This window comes from Schistocerca cancellata, chromosome 2 (assembly GCF_023864275.1).
Source record: "Schistocerca cancellata isolate TAMUIC-IGC-003103 chromosome 2, iqSchCanc2.1, whole genome shotgun sequence".
Classification (NCBI taxonomy): domain Eukaryota; kingdom Metazoa; phylum Arthropoda; class Insecta; order Orthoptera; family Acrididae; genus Schistocerca; species Schistocerca cancellata.
The window spans coordinates 178,392,621-178,412,696 of NC_064627.1; the positions used below are offsets into that span (position 1 = coordinate 178,392,621).

The following is a 20,076-nucleotide window of genomic DNA, read 5'->3' on the forward strand; positions in this document are numbered from 1 at the left end:
TCTCGTAACCGTAGTCTGATTAATCTACAAGTTACAGATAACCTATCGCTCCCGGTATTTTATCCCTGTTACATTTCAAATTCCAAGTTGTGTAGTCCAGTCAACATTGTCAACAGTTTTCTATAAATCTATGTATGCTACATATGTAAGTTTGCCTTTTTTCAAGCTATCGTGTAATATTAGGCGTAGGGTCATGATTGTGGTTGTAGTATACCAAAGGAATTTAATCTACAAGTTCTAGCCCAAGGTTTTCAGAAATTTATCTTTGTTGTAGATGACCATGTGGAAGATGATATATCTTCATATGCAGTGTGTAAATCAGTGTCGAGTATTTGACACAAAGTACTTCGTATTCGTTCATGTTTAAGGCTTTGCCTTTCTAAGAGGTCTGGAAATTCAGATTTTGCATCGTTTCATTTCATTTAACTGCCAATTCTTAATTTCTTTGCGTGGAATGGAGACTACGTGATTTTGCCAGGCATTGTCTTATATTTTTGTGTGACCTACACTGTGGTAACTAAAGTCGTGGAATACTGACATTTTGATCACCCAGTACATATACATATGGAGGTAGTATCGTGTACACAAGGCATAAAAGAGATGTGCATTGGCGGAGCTGTCATTTGTACTCAGGTAATTCATGTGAAAAGGTTTCCGACATGATTTTGGCCCCAGCACAGGAATTAACAAACTTTGAACGCAGAGTGGTAATTGGAGCTAAGCGCATGGGATATTCAGTCTCGGAAATGGTTAGGGAATCCAATATTCTGACATCCATAGCGCCAAGAGTGTGCCAGAAATGCAAAACTTCAGGCGTTAAATCACCCCACGGGCAACGCTATTGCCGACAGCCTTCACTTAACGACTGAGAGCAGCGGCATTTTCATAGAGCTGTCAGTGCTAACAGACAAGCAACACTGCGTGAAATAATCTTAGAGACCAACGTGGGACATAGGACGAACGTATCCGTTAGGACAGTGCGGCGAAATCTGGCGTCAATGGGCTATGGCAGCAGGAGACCGCCTTTGCTAACAGGTACGAAGGAAAAAAGTTTTGCGTTACGAGTGTGGACGGAGCCGTGATTAATTACCGTTGGTTAGTTTATTTTACAATCACGTACACTTTATTTGGAAACAAAAACAACAAATAAATGGTGACAAGAAATTAAGAAGGCCTTAATGACAACAAATTCAAAACTATTTCTGGGCTGAAGGCTCCAATAGTGATAACGTAAAAACTGTTTCGCGGCTGAAGGCTCGAATAGCAATCTTAAGAACCAGTTAAACTACTTCATCCTGCAATTACAGTTATTAAAATACTTTTTTAAAAGGACAATAATCAAAATCTCATTGCAAGAATGCAATTGTCTAATGAAAATTTTAAGACAAGTAACACTCACGGCTGAAGGCCTTAATGAAACCAAATTCAACTATTTCTCGGCTGAAGGCCCCAATAGGAATAACTGAAAAACTCTTTCACAGCTGAAAGCCGGAATAGCGATCTTTAAGAACCAGTCAAACATCTTCAAACATGAAATTACAGTTATAAAATATTTTTTTAAAAAACAATCATCAAATCTGACCAAACGAAGGGGGCGGGGGGGGGGGGGGAGGGGGGAGCAGACGTTGCTCCAAGGATCGACCTGGGAAAGTCCCTCAAAACTTCGCAAGTGATGAGACAGGCAGCCAAGATTTGCACTCACTTCACGAGGTAGTAACTCAGACTAGTGGCAGTTTAAGCGCATGACCAATAATCATTTGCCGAATCTACCAAACGTCTGATGACCAATGCAACGCTGGAATAACACACCCAAGCCGGAACCAGCGGTCAGCACGACGTCTTCAGACTGCGGTGTTTAGAACATCTGGAAGCGGAAAGGAACCACTACTACCAGAGTAGGGGGAAAAAAAAACACCACCCGGCCCACAAATCACGGAAGCTGTCGAACTACACGCCTTACCGGTCAGCAGCGGCAAGGCGAGGGAAAAGTACACTTCTGTAACATACGCTAAGCTCCAGGGCAGGTAACTGGGGCGTTAGCAACCACTAGGCTGAAAAAATACCACTGGCTGAACTTCACAAATAATAACACACAGAATGCAACAATTAATAATAAGAAGTGGAGGAAGGTTCGCCTTCCCCAAAAGCTCCAAAAAGCTCCACTCGCTGCTCTTCATCTCGGCGACACTGTGAGCAGCAACACGTAAACAAATGGCGAGATCTCACAATGGTGGAGGCTTCACTACTTTAGTTAAGGTCGGCTCAGTTTAACTTCCTGGATCCAGCTGACAACGAGGTTGTACTCCTCGCGACTACAGCCCTTCCATCAGGCATTGCAAGCGTGCCGCCAGTGGTCCCAGCGTGTTCTCGTGCTGCGCGGACGTGGTTGCTCGTCCGTCCCCAACCGTACTGCCGACTCACCACCCGGAAACGCCATTACGTCGCCCCAAAGATCGTACCACCGATACTAGATATCAATAACCGCCGCTGCTGCCACTAGCGGACAGACAATGGTTGGTTGGTTTGGGGAAGGAGACCAGACAGCGTGGTCATCGGTCTCATCGGATGAGTGAAGGATGGGGAAGGAAGGCGGCCGTGCCCTTTCAGAGGAACCATCCCGGCATTTGCCTGGAGTGATTTAGGGAAATCACGGAAAACCTAAATCAGGATGGCCGGACGCGGGATTGAACCGTCGTCCTCCCGAATGCGGACAGACAATGCTTGCAACGGAATGGCGCCAATGAACACAAAAAGTAGTCGAAAACTGTAACAACACCAACTAAACGCTGCCAACCTAGCAACGGCATCAACGTGAGCCGCAAAACGGCTCAACGCCATCACCTGCAGCGCCTCTCCCTTGGATTTGTGACCATATCGGTTCGACCCCAGACGACCGGAAAATAGTGGCGTGGTCAGATGAGTCCCGATTCCAGTTGGTAATGTATGATGGTAGGGTTCGAGTGTTGCGCAAGCGTCACGAAAACATGGAGCCTAGCTGTCAACAAATGCCTGTGCAAGGTGGTGGTGGCTCTGTAATGGTGTCGGCTCAGTTTACATGGAATGGACTGGTTCTCTGATACAAATGAAGCAATCATTGACTGTAAACGGTTATTTTCAGCTATCTGGAGACCATTTGCATCCATTCATGAACTTCATGTTCCCAAACACCGATGTCATGTTACCGGGCCACCGTTGTTCGCAGTGGTTTGCAGACCATTCTGGAAAGTTCGAGAGAATGATCTGGTCAGTCAGATCGTCTGACATGAATACCATCAAACATCTACGGGACGCAATCGAAAGGTCAGTTCATGTACAAAATCCTGAACCTGTAAGCAACAGCTTCGCAACTATGTACGGCCATAGAGGTAGCATGGATTAATATTTCTGCAGGGGATTTCCAGCGAATTTTTGAGTCTTTCAGTCTATACAACGTCAAGGTGCTGCACTACGCTGGCCGGAAGGAGGTCCGACACGATATTTCGTGCTATCCCGAGACTTTTGTCACATAAGTGTACGTATTCATAGTTGTGGTACGTTAATCGTGAGATCGAAAGTTAGCACATCCTTACTTTTCGTTTACTATGCAAATCTAGAACTGCTTTATGAGCTAGTTATCAATCTATGTATCAGACTGATGTTTTGGGTGTGTCTCGTTATGTATTACTGCAATCTGCGTAATTTAACATATTCTCATAAACACCACGTGCAAAACATATATGATCGAATCTCAAACGATCCGCAATGTAATCAATATCTGCTGGAAACAGTAGTGACCAAGTCATACTATGCTCGAGAAATCCGGAATCTTTCAACTGGAAATAACTAACGTTGTTGCAGGAGTTTCGATATTCTTGGTGAGAACCGTGATTCATGGGAAGGAAGTTTGTTTGCAGCAGGTGTTCGGTTATTATGCGTAAAAAGACATAAACTGCATCACTACGCTGAACTAAATAGAAAATATCTCCATATGGATTTGTTCAATACGGAGGATGTCTGAGGCACTTTGTTTACTCACTGAATCCAGTATACTTTGAATCGCCTGCGGCGCCGCCTTTGTAATGGCCTTGCATCGTAGCGACCTTGGCCGCCATGGTCGAAGGTAGGAGGTACGCTGCCAAGTTATGCGGTGCCTATTTGTGTAACAGTCATTCTGCGGGGCAAGAAACTGGTCGCTCTCTTAGATGGGCCGTTCCCTTGTGTCAGTGGAGCTTTTGTTCATTACCTTTCATGGGAAAATCCAACATTGGACTGAGAAATTACTGAAGTCATCCGCTGCAATCGAAAAACTCCAGTCTTCACGTAATACAGTGAAAGATAAAACGATGGTACTCTGCTGTAAGTGTAACCTTAGGTACCAATAAATTCATAATATCATTATTCGTATATTGCTAGTGCCCCTCAATGTATAATTAATCTCGAGTGAACAACAGATGAAAAGCTGTGTTAATGACGTGAAACGTGGATAGACATGCACTGCTTCATTGTTGTGAAATAATATTTATGTTAAATGTGGCTGGTATAGAAATCATTACAGCTATACCGTCCAGCTAGTGCCGTGAATATAGAAGCGCAAATATTATTCTTCGCTGGTGCAGTGTTTAACACGCCGGACCCGCATTCCTGAGAACGGCAGTTCAAATCCGCCTCTGTCCATCCAGATTTAGGTTTTCTGCGATTTCCCTAAAACACCCCAAAGAACTGCCGGGATGGTTCCTTTGAAAGGCCACCGACGATTTCCTTCCCATTCCTAACAAAACAACGTGCCTTGTGCTCCGTCTCTAATGACTCCGATATCGACGAGACGTTAAACCCTAGTCTTGCTTTCTCTTACATCCTTCACTGTGACGTTTTATTAGTTATAGCTGTTCAACCTTCGTGAATTAATAGATTGTAATTAGGAGTTTTGATCGGAAAGATGTTGTCAACATTAATCAAGTAATTCGAGTTCTTCACGTGACAAAATAGAATTTCATTCTTCAGTTATCAACCTAGAGACATGGATTATAACAGAATAACACAAGTTAATTTTTTTAAAACCCTGTTTCAATTATAAATGATGATCGTTTGTGTACTGAGACCAAACTTCACGGTGGTCCAGAGCGTGAAAACAGACAATGGCCTCTGCAAACTTTTTGCAGTCCTTCTGATGTTGCAAAATTGTTTACAAAGGCTGCTCCCAGAATCAGAGTACACGAAATCTCTGAAGCGAGAGACATTAGGAAATGTACTAATGATGTAATTATCTGATCAACACTTCCTCTAATATGCGTCTCTTGTGTTACTGAGTCCAAAGAACATGACGAATGTAAAAAAGAAAATCCTTACAAGCGATAAACTTGGGTTGATGTGTTCAATAGGAATTGAAATAATACTCTGTGTGGTGCAGAAATCTTCATAAGAGATTTAACAGTTTACAATAAAAACATGGCGAACGCTTTCTACTGTTTTACTCGTAAGGACCGCTTGATGTTCCGTAAGCTGCGTACTGGTAACACATGAAAAAGCGCAGAACGATACTAAGCAAGATGTTAGAATTAATTAGAGTGGTGCCGGGGCTGAAATATGAAGCAAACAAAAACGTGTCTAGCAACGAAGCCTCTCAAACCTTTCTTGATACACCCATGCACATCTGAGCACGATTCTGATCTACTTCATTCATCTTGGAACTAGTAGTGTGAAAAATAGTACTGCAAACAAAGAAAAATGTTTACAACTCGGATTTATGTAGTACTTTACCGCTCGTGGATGGGAAATGTAATGCGAAGGAATGCGTCAATCCCTGATGCACCAGTTTATGTTTTTCTACGTTTATATCGACCATGTGTGATATTGCAATGGCATACGGGCGAGATACTGGACAAGGAATTTCTTGATATCATATGGGTCCACAAGCTTAATATCGTTACAGATTCAGAGACGTCAAATTACAGTGAAGTACGGCTTCATAAATTTACTTCCGGTGAACTTCTTACAGTTTTTGCTGTATATTTCTTGTGGCAGTTATTGGATTACAATTTTTAAAAGCAGTTCTCATTAACCTATAAATACTTCATTTACGCAGTTGCTATTTGATGTAGATTAGATTACTTTTGATAAGATTCTGTAAATAAACTGGTTGGTAAAAGAAAAAAAAGACAACCTGCAGACATGGTCTAATGTCAATGTAACTCAGTATACACGAATCACGTACATAGCATCGGACGATACGTAAAGAACTAGATCCGTAGTTCTCTGTGACAGGTAGAACAGCCACCGGAGTGTGTTATGGTTGACCTTCCTTAGTTTTGTTAAGAGGCTTGGAAGGGTAGAGGTATGAACAGCGTTACATGTTAAATGATCATTGTGAATGACACGGAGATGCCGTGTACACATGTGAGATTGAACGGGGCAGCATTGTGGGCCTCTCTTTGATCCGCTCTGTTTGACATCGAGATTTGTTGGGCATTTGGATGTAAGAGTGGACGGATGGTGAATTGCATGGAAACTTGACGGCAGGCATATCGTCGATCGCCTACGCCTGACCACCACAATGGATGATCATTGTAATGAGCACCAAGAATATAAGAGGGTAAAAAAAAATGGTTCAAATGGCTCTGAGCACTATGGGACTCAACTGCTGTGGTCATAAGTCCCCTAGAACTTAGAACTACTTAAATCTAACTAACCTAAGGACAGCACACAACACCCAGCCATCACGAGGCAGAGAAAATCCCTGACCCCGCCGGGAATCGAACCTGGGAACCCGGGCGTGGGAAGCGAGAACGCTACCGCACGACCACTAGATGCGGGCATAAGAGGGTCACTCCAAAAGAAATGCACACCATTTTTGTAAAAATACACTTTTCATTCTGCATGTGTGGAAGTTTTACAGTGTGTAGATACATCCTACCCGCTTGTTTTCAAACTTAGTTCAACCTGTTCCCGTGAGTGGCGCCGTCACAGCATGTCTTCAAGATGGCTGCTATACTTGACGATAGTTAGAAGCAACGTGCTGTCATAGAATTCCTGAGCTGTGGAAACGAGACAGTGGGAAACATGCACAAGAGGTTGAAAAAGGTGTGTGGAGATGCTTTTGTCGATCGCAGTACAGTTAGTCGGTGGGCAAGCAGGTTACGTGATGAAAGCGGACACGGTAATATTGAAGATTGTCCTCACAGCTGCAGGCCTCGTACTGCACACACTCTAGACAATGTGCGGAGAGTTAACGAATTGGTGACTGCTGACAGACGCATCACAGTGAACGAAATGTCGCGCTACGTTGGGATAGGGGAAGGAAGTGTTTGCAGAATACTGAAAGTGTTGGCGTTGAAAAAGGTTTGTGCCAGGTGGGTTCCCAGGATGTTGACAGTGGCTCACAAAGAAACAAGAAAAACGGTATGCAGCGAACTTTTGGAACAGTACGAGAATGGTGGAGATGAATTTCTTGGAAGAGTTGTGACATGGCTCCATCATTTTTCACCAGAGACGAAGAGGCAATCAATGGAGTGGCATCATGTAAAGTCACCGAAGAAAAAAGAATTCAAAACCACACCTTCTGCTGGACTACGGTGATTTTTGATTCCGAAGGACTCTAGCTTGTGGAAATCATGTCAAGTGGAACCACCATAAATTCTGATGCAAATGTGACGACACTGAAGAAACTTCAAGCTCGACTGAGTCGTGTTCGACCACATCGGCAAAAGCAGGATGTTTTGCTGTTGCACGACAATGCACGGCCACATGTCAGTCAAAAAACCATGGAAGCGATCACAAAACTCGGATGGACAACACTGAAACACCTGCCTTACAGTCCTGACCTGGCTCCATGAGACTATCATCTCATTGGGAAACTGAAAGACTCTCTTCGTGGAACAAGGTTTGAAGATGATGACTCCCTTGTGCACGATGACAAACAGTGGTTCCAACAAGATGGTGCAGAATTTTACCGTGCGGGTATACAGGCGCTGGTTCCAAGATGGCGGTAGGCAGTTGAGAGGGATGGAAATTATGTGGAGAAATGAAAATATTGTTCCTAACGGATGTATCTACACGCTGTAAAACTTTCAAACATGTAGAATAAAAGATGGATTTAAAAAAAATAGTGTGCATTTCTTTTGGAGTGACTCTTGTAGTAACCTCTTCACAGCTATGCCTGTCTTCCAGAAACAAATAATGGAATATTCGAAGGGGAAAATAAGCTGAAGATGTAAACTGAAGTTTGTGGTATGGAGGGCGCTCGACTTGAGTTATTCATTCCACTATGTTAACTACAGTGCGTGGTGGTGTAATGGCTAGCGTATATGCCTACGAAACAAGGAAACCTAGCTTCCATTCCCAGCTATTGCATAAATTTTGATTGATTTCTTCAGCTTCCATCACTATCGTATATAAAGATGAGACTCAAATGCCCTGAGAAAAATTTAATTTTATCAGATCTACCAGGTGATCAAAAAGTCAGTATAAATTTGAAAACTGAATAAATCACTGAAAAATGTAGATAGAGAGGTACAAATTGACACACATGCTTGGAATGACATGGGGTTTTATTAGAATAAAAAAAATACAAAAGTTCAAAAAATGTCCGACAGATGGCGCTTCAACTGATCAGAATAGCAATAATTAGCATAACAAAGTAAGACAAAGCAAAGATGATGTTCTTTACAGGAAATGCTCAATATGTCAACCATCATTCCTCAACAATAGCTGTAGTCGAGGAATAATGTTGTGAACAGCGCTGTAAAGCATGTCCGGAATTATGGTGAGGCACTGGCGTCGGATGTTGTCTTTCAGCATCCCTAGAGATGTCGGTCGATCACGATACACTTGCGACTTCAGGTAATCCCAAAGCCAATAATAGCACGGGCTCAGGTCTGGGGACCTGGGAGGCCAAGCCATTAAAGTCAAAGATCGGTTCAATTGGACCAGAAAATCCAGTCCATGCGATGTAAACACAGCCCACACTACTATGAAACCACCACCAGGTTGCACAATGCCATTTCGACCGCTTGAGTTCATGGCTTCCTGGGGTCTGTGCCACACTCGAACCCTACCATCAGCTCTTACCAACTGATATAGGGACTTGTGTGACCAGACCATGATTTTCCAGTCATCTAGGATCCAACCGATATGGTCACGAGTCCAGGAGAGGCGATGTCGTGCTGTCAGCAGAAGCACTCGCGTCGGGCGCCTGCTACCATAGCCCATTAACGCCAAATTTCGCCGCACTGTTCAAAGGGATACGTTCGCCGCACGTCCCACATTCATTCCTGCGTTGTTTCAAGAAATGGTGCTTGTCTGTTAGCACTGACAGCTCTACGCAGACACCACTGCTGTCGGTCGTTATGTGAAGGCTGTCCGCCACTGCTTTGTCCTCGCTGATAGGTAATGTCTGAAATTTGGAATTTTCGGCGCTCTCTCAGCCTAGTGCGAGGAAACTTCCTGGCAGATTAAAACTGCGTGCCGGACCGAGACTCGAACTCGGGACCTTTGCCTTCTGCGGGCAAGTGCTCTATCATCTGAGCTACCCAAGCACGAATCACAGCTTCACTTCTGCCAGTACCTCGTGTCCTACCTTCTAGTGCGATGTTTTTTTCTATTGATATACACTAAGAGGGACAGTAAAACTCGAAGAAAAACCAGTACTCCAGCAGCCAGAGCAGTCCCCCGGCCGGCGCTGACTGCTGCCTCCAAGCATACAGCGCTACTAAGTCACTGCTGGATTGCTGTTCTTTTCTTTCTGGTTTATTGACCTTGTTAATACATATATTTACAATGAATGTCGCACTAGACTAACTTGGGAGCGCTACATCGAATGTGCGAGTAAACTTCCGATTTAAAAATCATTTTGTATGCAATGGGAAACAAATCGACACTTCTCCTCGCGGTCTGAGGCACCATGTCATGAACTGCGCGGGCCCCTCCCGCCGGAGGTTCGAATCCTCCCTAGGGCACGGGCGTATGTGTCGTTCTTAGCATAAGTTAGTTTAAGTACGGTGTAAGTCTAGGGACCGATGACCTCAGCAGTTTGGTCCCTTTTTTAAAAAAAAAGAGACCCTTTCTGTTGACATTGGGCGTCATGTGAAAGACGTGACGAACAGTAACTGTTCGGGCTGATTCCAGTTACACAACGAAAAAATGAAATTGCAAATTTGTGCCGAAACGCCAGAGAAAATGCACCTGACGACGCTTACTAGAGAAATGTTGGTGCAATTGTAGCTAGTAGAAGTGGAGGCTTGGTTGACGATGATGAGATTTTTTTCTCGTCGTCCCCTATTTTAATTTTTGGTTTGGCTTTCCTTTTGTTCATTGCTCACGTCTTTAAGCGATGTAAGCAAATCTGGAGTTTCTTGAGTTATGGAAGAAGTCACCACTTGTTTTCTTTTTTTAATGATTTGTACACTGACAGGACCGAAAGTGTTTGCATATGGTACCATGTATATGGGAGAGCTACCAGCATTCAAAATTAAATTTTACAGCCACTAGGTGATTGTTTTGGTGACTGTTCTGCCGTCTTTAAGCTTTGGAGTGCTTCTGGGAAACAGTTTTGGTATATGGTTTTCTATTTATGTTTAAATATGTGTCGAACAGTTTTTTAAAGAAATGGAGAACTGAAACTTCATGCCAGATTAAAACTGTGTGTCGGACCGAGACTCGAACTCCGGACCTTTGCCTTTCGCGGGCAACAGCTCTACCAGCTGCACTACCCAAGCACGACTCACGTTCCGTCCTCACAGCTTTACTTCTGCAAGGACTTCTGTGAGGACGGGGCTTGAGTCGTGCTTGGGTAGTTCAGATGGTAGAACAGTTGCCCGCGAAAGGCAAAGGTCCCGAGTTCGAGTCTCGGTCCGGCACGCAGTTTTAATCTGCCAGGAAGTTTCATATCAGCGCACACTCCGCTGAGGAGTGAAAATCTCATTATGGAGGACTGAGTTGTAAATGTTTTCTGCGTTCGGCAAAATCAAAAACTTGTTTAACCTATTGGTCAATGTGACCAAATGCAAATACGGATCATGTTGGATCGTGACTGACGTTTGTAAAATTACTCTTTTCGCCAAGTAGAATAAGGTGTGACTATGTTTATTAATAAATAATATCTTGGCAGTATGTCCAGTAAAACCGCAAGCACCTTTCACTCCCCACCACCCAATGGTCCTACCGTATCACATACGTGTATAAGGGGTGTTCGGAAATTCCAGTTACGAACTTCTAGGAGATATAGAAGGGTGTGCGAAAGTAATATTTTAAATGGGGACCCATATCCATAAACATATAGTTTCCGTTCTACAAAGGTTTCAGTTCAGACGTTTAACTCATCCACTTCTGCTTCAGGAACTGAATTCGGCGTGATGCAGTACAACAGGTAACAATTCGAAAGGAAACATAACGAAACATCAATTTATCACCTAAGTACATTTGTTTGTATTTACACTTAAATATTAAGTGTTTACATTACTCCAAAACAAAAAAGAACCACGCATATTGTATGTAAAGAACAGTCCTGATGCATCACAACGGTGGGTCGATGTGGTGACCAGCACCATTGCTACAGACATTGTATCTACCAAGCACGTTCTGGTATACACTGTCCGTCCCAGCTCGTGTCTTTTCACTTTCTACTGCAGCGGCCAGCAGATCTTTCTCAGTCTCTACAGTAGTCTCGCAGCAAGGCAGACTTCTAATGACATCAGGTGACCATCTGACGTAGTACCCGTCATTCTATCTATCCTATTGCATAGCAGAACAAGCAAGTATAAGACTTTTCTCTCTCCCTCTGCAGATCTGGACGCGTTACACATCTGAATCGGAACCGTTGTAGAAGGGAATCGGTACGTTTCCGGACATGGGTTCCTATCCAAAATATTATGTACTGACTCCAGTCTACAAGTCCTAGAACTCTCTAATGGGAGTTTCCGAACACCCTGTACCGTGAGGCACTCCAGGGCTTTCGAGAGTTTTACTTCTATGGCTTCAAATGTCTTCCCTTGAGCTGTTATGGCCAAAAGGGGTGATTAGCGTGTTTGCCCACATAGACATCGAGGTGTATAGTTGATATGGATGTGTAACATTGGGACCAACAAGCTTCCTTGGGGTAGTCCAAATTGTTTCATTTCTCCGTCGGCTCTTTTCCTGCTGCATAGTAACATAGAATATTCTATTCTGAAAGATTCCCTTCAGCGTGCAAGTGAGTCTAATGTCTTCTGTTAATTTATACAGTACTGGCCATTAAAATTGCTACGCCACGATGATGACGTGATACAGACGCGAAATTTAAGCGACAGGGAAGAAGATGCTGTGATATGCATATGATCAGCTTTTCAGAGCATTCATACAAGGTTGGCGCCGCTGGCGACACCTACAACGTGCTGACATGAAGAAAGTTTCCAACCGATTTCTCATACACAAACAACTGTTGACCGGCGTTGTCTGATGAAACGTTGTTGTGATGCCTCGTGCAAGAGGAGAAATGGGTACCATCACGTTTCCGACTTTGATAAAGGTCGGATTGTAGCCTATCGCGATTGCGGTTTATCGTATCGCGACATTGCTGCTCGCGTTGATCGAGATCCAATGACTGTTAGCAGAATATGGAATCGGTGGGTTCAGGAGGGTAATACGGAACGCCGTGCTGGATACCAACGACCTCGGATCACTAGCAGTCGAGATGACAGGCATCTAATCTGCATGGCTGTAACGGATCGTAGCAACCACGTCTCGATCCCTGAGTCAACAGATGGGGACGTCTGCAAGACAACAACCATCTGCACGAACAGTTCGACGACGTTTGCAGCAGCATGGACTATCAGCTCGGAGACCATGGCTGCGGTTACCCTTGACGCTGCATCACAGACAGGAGAGCCTGCGATGGTGTTCTCAACGACGAAACTGGGTGCACGAATGGCAAAACGTCATTTTTTCGGGTGAATCCAGGTTCTGTTTACAGCATCGTGATGGTCGCATCCGTGTTTGGCGAGATCGCGGTGAACGCACATTGGAAGCGCGTATTCGTCATCTCCATACTGGCGTATCACTCGGCGCGATGGTATGGGGTGCCATTGGTTACACGTCTCGGTCACCTGTTGTTCGCACTGACGGCACTTTGAACAGTGGACGTCACATTTCAGATGTGTTACGACCCGTTGCTCTACCCTTCATTCGATCCCTGCGAAACCCTAGATTTGAGCAGGATAATGCACGACCGCATGTTGCAGGTCCTGTACGGGCCTTTCTGGATACAGAAAATGTTGGACTGCTGCCCTGGCCAGCACATTCTCCAGATCTCTCACCTATTGAATAGGTCTGCTCAATGGTGGCCGAGCAACTGGCTCGTCAGAATACGCCAGTCACTACTCTTGATGAACTGTGGTATCGTGTTGAAGCTGCATGGGGATCTGTACCTGTACACGCCATCCAAGCTCTGTTTGACTCAATGCCCAGGCGTATCAAGGCCGTTATTACGACCCGAGGTGGTTGTTCTGGGTACTGATTTCGCAGGATGTATGCACCCAAATTGCGTGAAAAAGAAATCATATGTCAGTTCTAGTATAAGATATTTGTCCAATGAATACCCGTTTATCATCTGCATTTTTTTGGGGGGTAGCAATTTTAATGGCCAATAGTGTAGAATTTGAGAAATACTTTTTTGTGGTTAACTGTGTCGCCCCAGGTAAGTAAGCGACAGCCATTTGAAAGTGTCCTCACTGTAGGAAAGGACAGCAGCAGAAAGGAAAGAAGCGAGAGTGTTGGTGCGGCGGGTGCTGACCTGGTGGTGGCCATGGCGGCGTCGCGCAGCTGCTGCTGGCTGGGCGACCGCTGGCGGGACGCCGACGCCGCCGACGCCTCTGACGACGGGCTGAGGCGCTGCTGGTGCTGGTGGTCCTCGCTGTTCCAGCGGCGCGGCGCCGCCTCGGCCCCTCCGCCGCGCACCACGCACTTGCTCTGCAACACGCCGGCCACAACACACCACTCAGTCTCGCTCTCGGCACACGCGCGGGGTGGAGCTCGCTCTCTGCGGCTGCGTTCGCGGCGCGGCCGGGTCTAGCGGAAGACTGGTCGCGGCAGGCGACGCGGGCTCAGCGCAGGCAACCTGGCGGGGCCCCCTCCACGGCCGCGGCCCACGCGGCGTCCGCCCGCAGACTCGCAGCGCGACAAAGGCCCACCTACCGGCCGCTCGGCCACGGCTCCGCCAGCGGTCATCGACAGACGTGTACAGTGACAGGGTAAAGGAGATAACATCCACAGGTGTAATGTCAACAGTGACACAGACTAAATAATGTCAAAGGACCACTATTATTTTTTACAGGGTTTTTCAGAAGTGATGGTCAATAATTCACGCATGGAAAGGGCCGTGGCCTGCAAAGCCACACAAACGCAACGGTTGGTTAGTTGGGGTTGAAGGGACCAAACAGCAAGGTAATCAGTTCCTTGTTTCAAATATGGTCCATTCCGATGGTCTGACATCTCAGAAATGTCAGAACGATAAAAGGGAAAAGGCTAAAAAAATGTAAAAGGGCAGTCAGGTTGTCAATTGTAAAAACAAAATGAGGTAAGTCAGCAAGAGAGCGAACCCAACGCTATGCTAGAGGCAGGAAATATCCCACCTCTGAAGCAGGAGAGGCAAGACCACCTGCGACTTAAAAGGTGCAACCGCAAAAAAAAAAAAAAAAAAAAAAAAAAAAAAAAAAAAAAAAAAAAAAAATAAAGAGGATCTCGGCCAGGCAGGGGAGTCGGGAATCCCCAAACACGGCTTACAGTGGGAGATACCCCAACACTCACCGCTCTGCCCCAATACCAGAGAGAGATTAAAAACCTTAAAACTGAGAATAAAAACCACTTTCCCGGAGGAAATGCAGAACCACATCGACCATCCGGGAATCGTCAGCCAACATCAAAGGTAAAGTGCGGGGGAGTCTGTACTTGGCACGCAGAGACAAAAGAAGGGGGCATTTAACCAAAATGTAGGCTACTGACTGGAAGGCTCCACAACCGCAAAGGGGGGGGGGGAGGGGGATAGCCCACTCCGTCCGCTAGATCATTTACATTTATAAGGTGTTTCAAACCTTTTGCGTCAAACTGAAACAGGTGATAGTGGATTTACAACCGGTTTTATTGAGATTTGACACCGTGGTCGGAATTGCACATTTGTTGTTTTGTGGACATACACAGCGTACGGTACGTAACAATAACGTAGTTCACAGTAATTGTTCAAAGTGATGACCGCCAGTCCTAATGCATGAATGGCAACGGCACATGACATTCAGTCGCACTCTCCCGAAGATCCCTGGCGTCTGTTGTACGAGGAGACATGCAGCTTGGACCCTAGCAAGCAGGTTTCTACGGGAGTTCCATTCACTGACATCTTGATGTAATACCGGAGGAAAAAGTTAAGAGGAGTAAGATCCGGCGATCCGGAGATCCAGCACAGAAAATCTCCGACCCAGCCCATAATCGAACTCGGGCCTTAGGATTGACATTCTGTCTCACTGACCACTCATTTACTGGGGCGGACGTGGATGTAGATGCAAATAAAGAGATGCATTAACAGCATACGGCAAGAAATCTAAGATAGGACGGACAGAGGAGATAATCTACTAGTTCTTTCCTAAAACAAAAGGAAGGTAAGAAATGTACTTCGCCCCGACCAGGGTAGCAACGGGCGCGCACATACACATACACACACACAAAGGTAGGACATATGATAGTACCCTACACACATAGAAAGCAGGTAAACATAGAAACCCACCCGACACACAGAACTCAGGGAATGCCACACTGGCCCAAATCGAAGTAGGCGTAGACGAGGTGAATGCTGATTTACAAAATATGAAAAACGAATATCACTCATTTTTCGAGATGTGACTCTATTTATTTTATTTGTTTAATCTCCTCTAGTTAGGACTATATGGCTTCTCTCATATCAGACCAGGATTTCACACATACTGTATGTGTTAGATCAATAGTTACCGAAGGAAAGAACAAGTTTGGTATGAATACTAGTATTGAGATTATCTGAGCGCCTGCAGTGGCGATGTGAGTAAATTATACTATGGACTAACAAATTTAATACTGGCATCACTTGTACTGCTGCAGCTGCAGTCACTGATAGTGGTGATATCAATAATAATAATAATAATAATGACAAACCCCGTGGAGGCCCGGGAAACGAATAGGCCTCCGGTATGTTCTGCCAGTCGTAAAAGGCGTCGAAAAGAACAAACCACTAATAGGGCTAACCCCCCTTTTAGTGTGATTAGTTGGTTCAGGACAGAACTAATGAAGCCTCGGACAGGCGCTGTCATGGTCTGGGACGACGCTTGAACCCTATGCCCGTCCACAATGGTAACGGCACTGCTAGCCACACGGAAAATGATTTAAATCCAAATAGAGGTGTTTGGCAGGATATGCTTCCTGCAACCACTCTAGAAGGAAAGCAAAGACAGAGGATGAGATGGTCAGATGAAGTTAACCGACACCTCATGTTCTGTTATTACCAAGCAACAAACTTAGGAACCAACACAACTGGATGCAGATCACAAGTATACACAACATTTATTACCAGATACCCAGAATTAAAATTTTTAACAGAACAACGACTAGCTGATCAGATCCGTGTAATAATAAAAAATAACAGGATACCCTAGTCAGAATTACAAAACATCAAACAACAAGTACAACAAATACAGGAACAAAACAATGTGCAATCAGAAGAAGAAGAAAATACAGTAATAGACTCAAACATCCCAGAGCAAACAGACAAAGAACAACACGCATCAATTAAACAATCAGAGGAAAACGAAAGCTTAAGACAGCCACCAGAACAAGCACAAATAGAACACAAAGTGACACACATGTTAGATGTAGAAGAAAGATTTCAGCAGACATATATAGAATACAAAGACACAAATACAGACATTAGACCATTCTTGCATAGACCACCAAATAATCCAAAAGTCAAAACAACAGTAACAACTATCAACACAATAATACACAACAAATTAAATGAAAATACAACTATGGAAGAGTTACAACTACTGGTTTATATAGGAGCACTCACTACACTAAATACACACACTAGGCAGAGATCAGAACCAACCAACACAGAGAAGAAACCCACAAAACCAGCATGGCAACACAGGCTACAGATCAGAATAGAAAAACTGAGAAAAAACTTTGGATAGCTAACACAATTTACAAGGAATGAAATATCAGACAAGAAACGAAAAAGGTTATGTAAAATCTCACAACAAGAAGCGATAGAGCAATTAGATGAAAAGAAGCAGAAACTACAAGTATTGGCCAAACGACTTAGAAGATATAAAAAAAGTGAAAATAGAAGGAAACAAAACCAAACATTCAACACAAACCAAAAGAAATTTTACCAGCAATAGATAACACACATGTTAAAATAGACAATCCACCAAACATAACGGACATGGAACACTTCTGGATCAACATATAGTCAAACCCAGTACAACATAACAGACGTGCACAGTGGATACAAGCAGAAACAGACACATACAAGTGATATCACAAATGCCTGAAGTGATAATTTTTCAACATGAAGTAACCCAAGTAATTAATTCTAGCGCAATTGGAAAGCCCCTGGAAAAGATAAAATAGCAAATTTCTGGCTAAAGAGGTTCACCTTAACACATTCACATCTAACTAAATTATTTAACAGTTACACTGCAGACCCATACACAGTCCCTGATACACTTACACAAGGAATAACTTATCTGGAAACTAAAGATCAAGCAGACACATCAAACTCAGCAAAATATCGCCCCATAACATGCCTACCAACAACATACAAAATAATAACTTCAGTCATTACACAGAAATTAATGACACATACAACACAGAACAAAATTATAAATGAAGAACAAAAAGGCTGCTGCTAACACGAGGATGTAAAGAGCAATTGATAATAGATGTAGAGGTGACATATCAAGCTAAAACTAAACAAAGGTCGCTACACTACGCATACATTGATTACCAAAAAGCTTTTGATAGTGTACCCCACTCATGGTTACTACAAATATTGTAAATATACAAAGTAGATCCTAAAGTGATACAGTTCCTAAACATAGTAATGAAAAATTGGAAAACCACACTTAATATCCAAACAAATTCAAATAATATCACATCACAGCCAATACAGACTGAACGTGGAATATACAAGGAAACTCATTAAGTCCTTTCTGGTTCTGCCTTGCTCTGAATCCACTATCCAACATGCTAAATAATACAAATTATGGATATAATATTACTGGAACATACCAACATAAAATCACACATTTGCTATACATGGATGATCTAAAACTACTGGCAGCAACAAATCAACCACCCAACCAATTACTAAACATAACAGAAGTTTTCAGCAATGATATAAATATGGCTTCTGGAACAGACAAATCTAAGAAAAATAGCAAAGTCAAGGGAAAACACACTAAACAAGAAGATTACATATCGGATAACAACAGCGACTGCACAGAAGCGATGGAAAAAACAGATGCTTATAAATATCTAGGATCGGCCAAAAATAGGAATAGATAAAACAAATATTAAAGAAGAACTAAAAGAAGAATATAGACAATAACTAACAAAAATACTGAAAACAGAATTGACAGCAACAAACAAGACAAAAGCTATAAATACTTATGCTATACCAATATTGACCTACTCATCTGGAGTAGTGAAATGGAGTAACACAGACCTAGAAGCATTCAATACACTTACACGATCACAATGCCACAAATATAGAATACATCACATACATTCAGGAACAGAAAGATTCACATTAAGCAGAAAGGAAGGACGAAGGGGATTAATCGAAATAAAAAACCTACATTACGGAAGGTAGACAATTTAAGAAAATTCGTAATAGAACGAGCAGAAACTAGCAAAATACAAAAAGCAATCACTCATATAAATACATCGGCTACACCACTGCAAGTTCATAACCACATCTACAACCCTTTAGAACACATAACATCAACATATACGAAGAAAGTAAATTGGAAAGAAGGAAACAAATAAAGGTAAACGTGATACTCTGTATTATTAAATGACTGGAACGGTCACCCAGTTGAAGTCTTCCGTCTTCCCTTGTAATGGATTCCAGAGCAACAAAAATTTGACTTTCAGTACTTCATACAATTATTGAAAGAATTTATAAATAAGCGTGATTCTAATGCGGGTATGCATCGACATATAAGCAAACGATTAGTGTGGCGTTGGTGTCTTTCCGAAGTGCTTGCGGTAAACGCTGAAGCGTGAACTATACCAATGTTATTACCAAATATGTCCAAACAGACTAAAGTATTGTTATCCTTGTAGTGCAAAGTTGCAGCCGACGAAAGCTGTTGCCACCACTGGGAACCGGAGTCGAAAGCGTCGACAATGCAGTGGTGTTATACGTCATCCCCTCGTTCAAAGAATTTCAAGAGTCGGCCATTGCTGAGCAGCTGATACTCTATACTTTGATTATTTTGGCCCATTAGATGTTCATTTCAAGGAACCTGGTGTCTCCATTACTGGGGAACGATACTGCGCAATGGAGGAGGAACTATAGCCTGGCATTAAGGCGAAGCGTCCGGGAACTATCAAATCGATCTCCAATAGTGACTGAGGAACTCAGTTCGGCAGGGTACGTGGGAATTTTTTGAACATCCGCCCCGAATGATAACCACCTTTTCCCCAAATCGAAGAATTTTCTTGGGAAGAAAGCACTATGGAAATGAGAACGAACTGAAAGGTGACACTAGCGACTGGGTGAACAACTTGGCAGCAACTGAGTGTACAGAAGGCATAGGAAAGCTTATGGGCACGCTATGTCATATGTTTAAATTTGAAAGGCTACTATGTAGAAAAATATCTAAGATTCCAAAACATGTTGTAAAACAAGTTTGCTTGCACTATCTTGATTAAAACTGTCTGGAGAAACAAACGTTCTTTCTTTTCAGAGTGACTTTTCTATTTCACTAGATGAGAAGGTTTCTAATGTACTCGTAAAATGGGACAATGTTTGAAATGAACAGGATGAAATAAAGAAGTACGCTTCAGCGTGGACGTAATAAAGATTTAGAAGCGAGAGTTCTG

General features: G+C 43.4%; 1 protein-coding gene across 1 annotated transcript in view; it reads right to left on the bottom strand.

Annotated features, from left to right (window-relative positions):
* The window catches only part of LOC126152249 (uncharacterized), a 555,653-nt gene extending 541,481 nt beyond the window's left edge, over nt 1–14,172 (bottom strand). Inside the window, 2 exon segments of the mRNA XM_049915995.1 lie at nt 13,739–14,013; nt 14,056–14,172. Coding sequence (XP_049771952.1) covers nt 13,739–14,013; nt 14,056–14,172 — 392 coding nt within the window.
* Nucleotides 14,173–20,076: the final 5,904 nt, after the last annotated feature.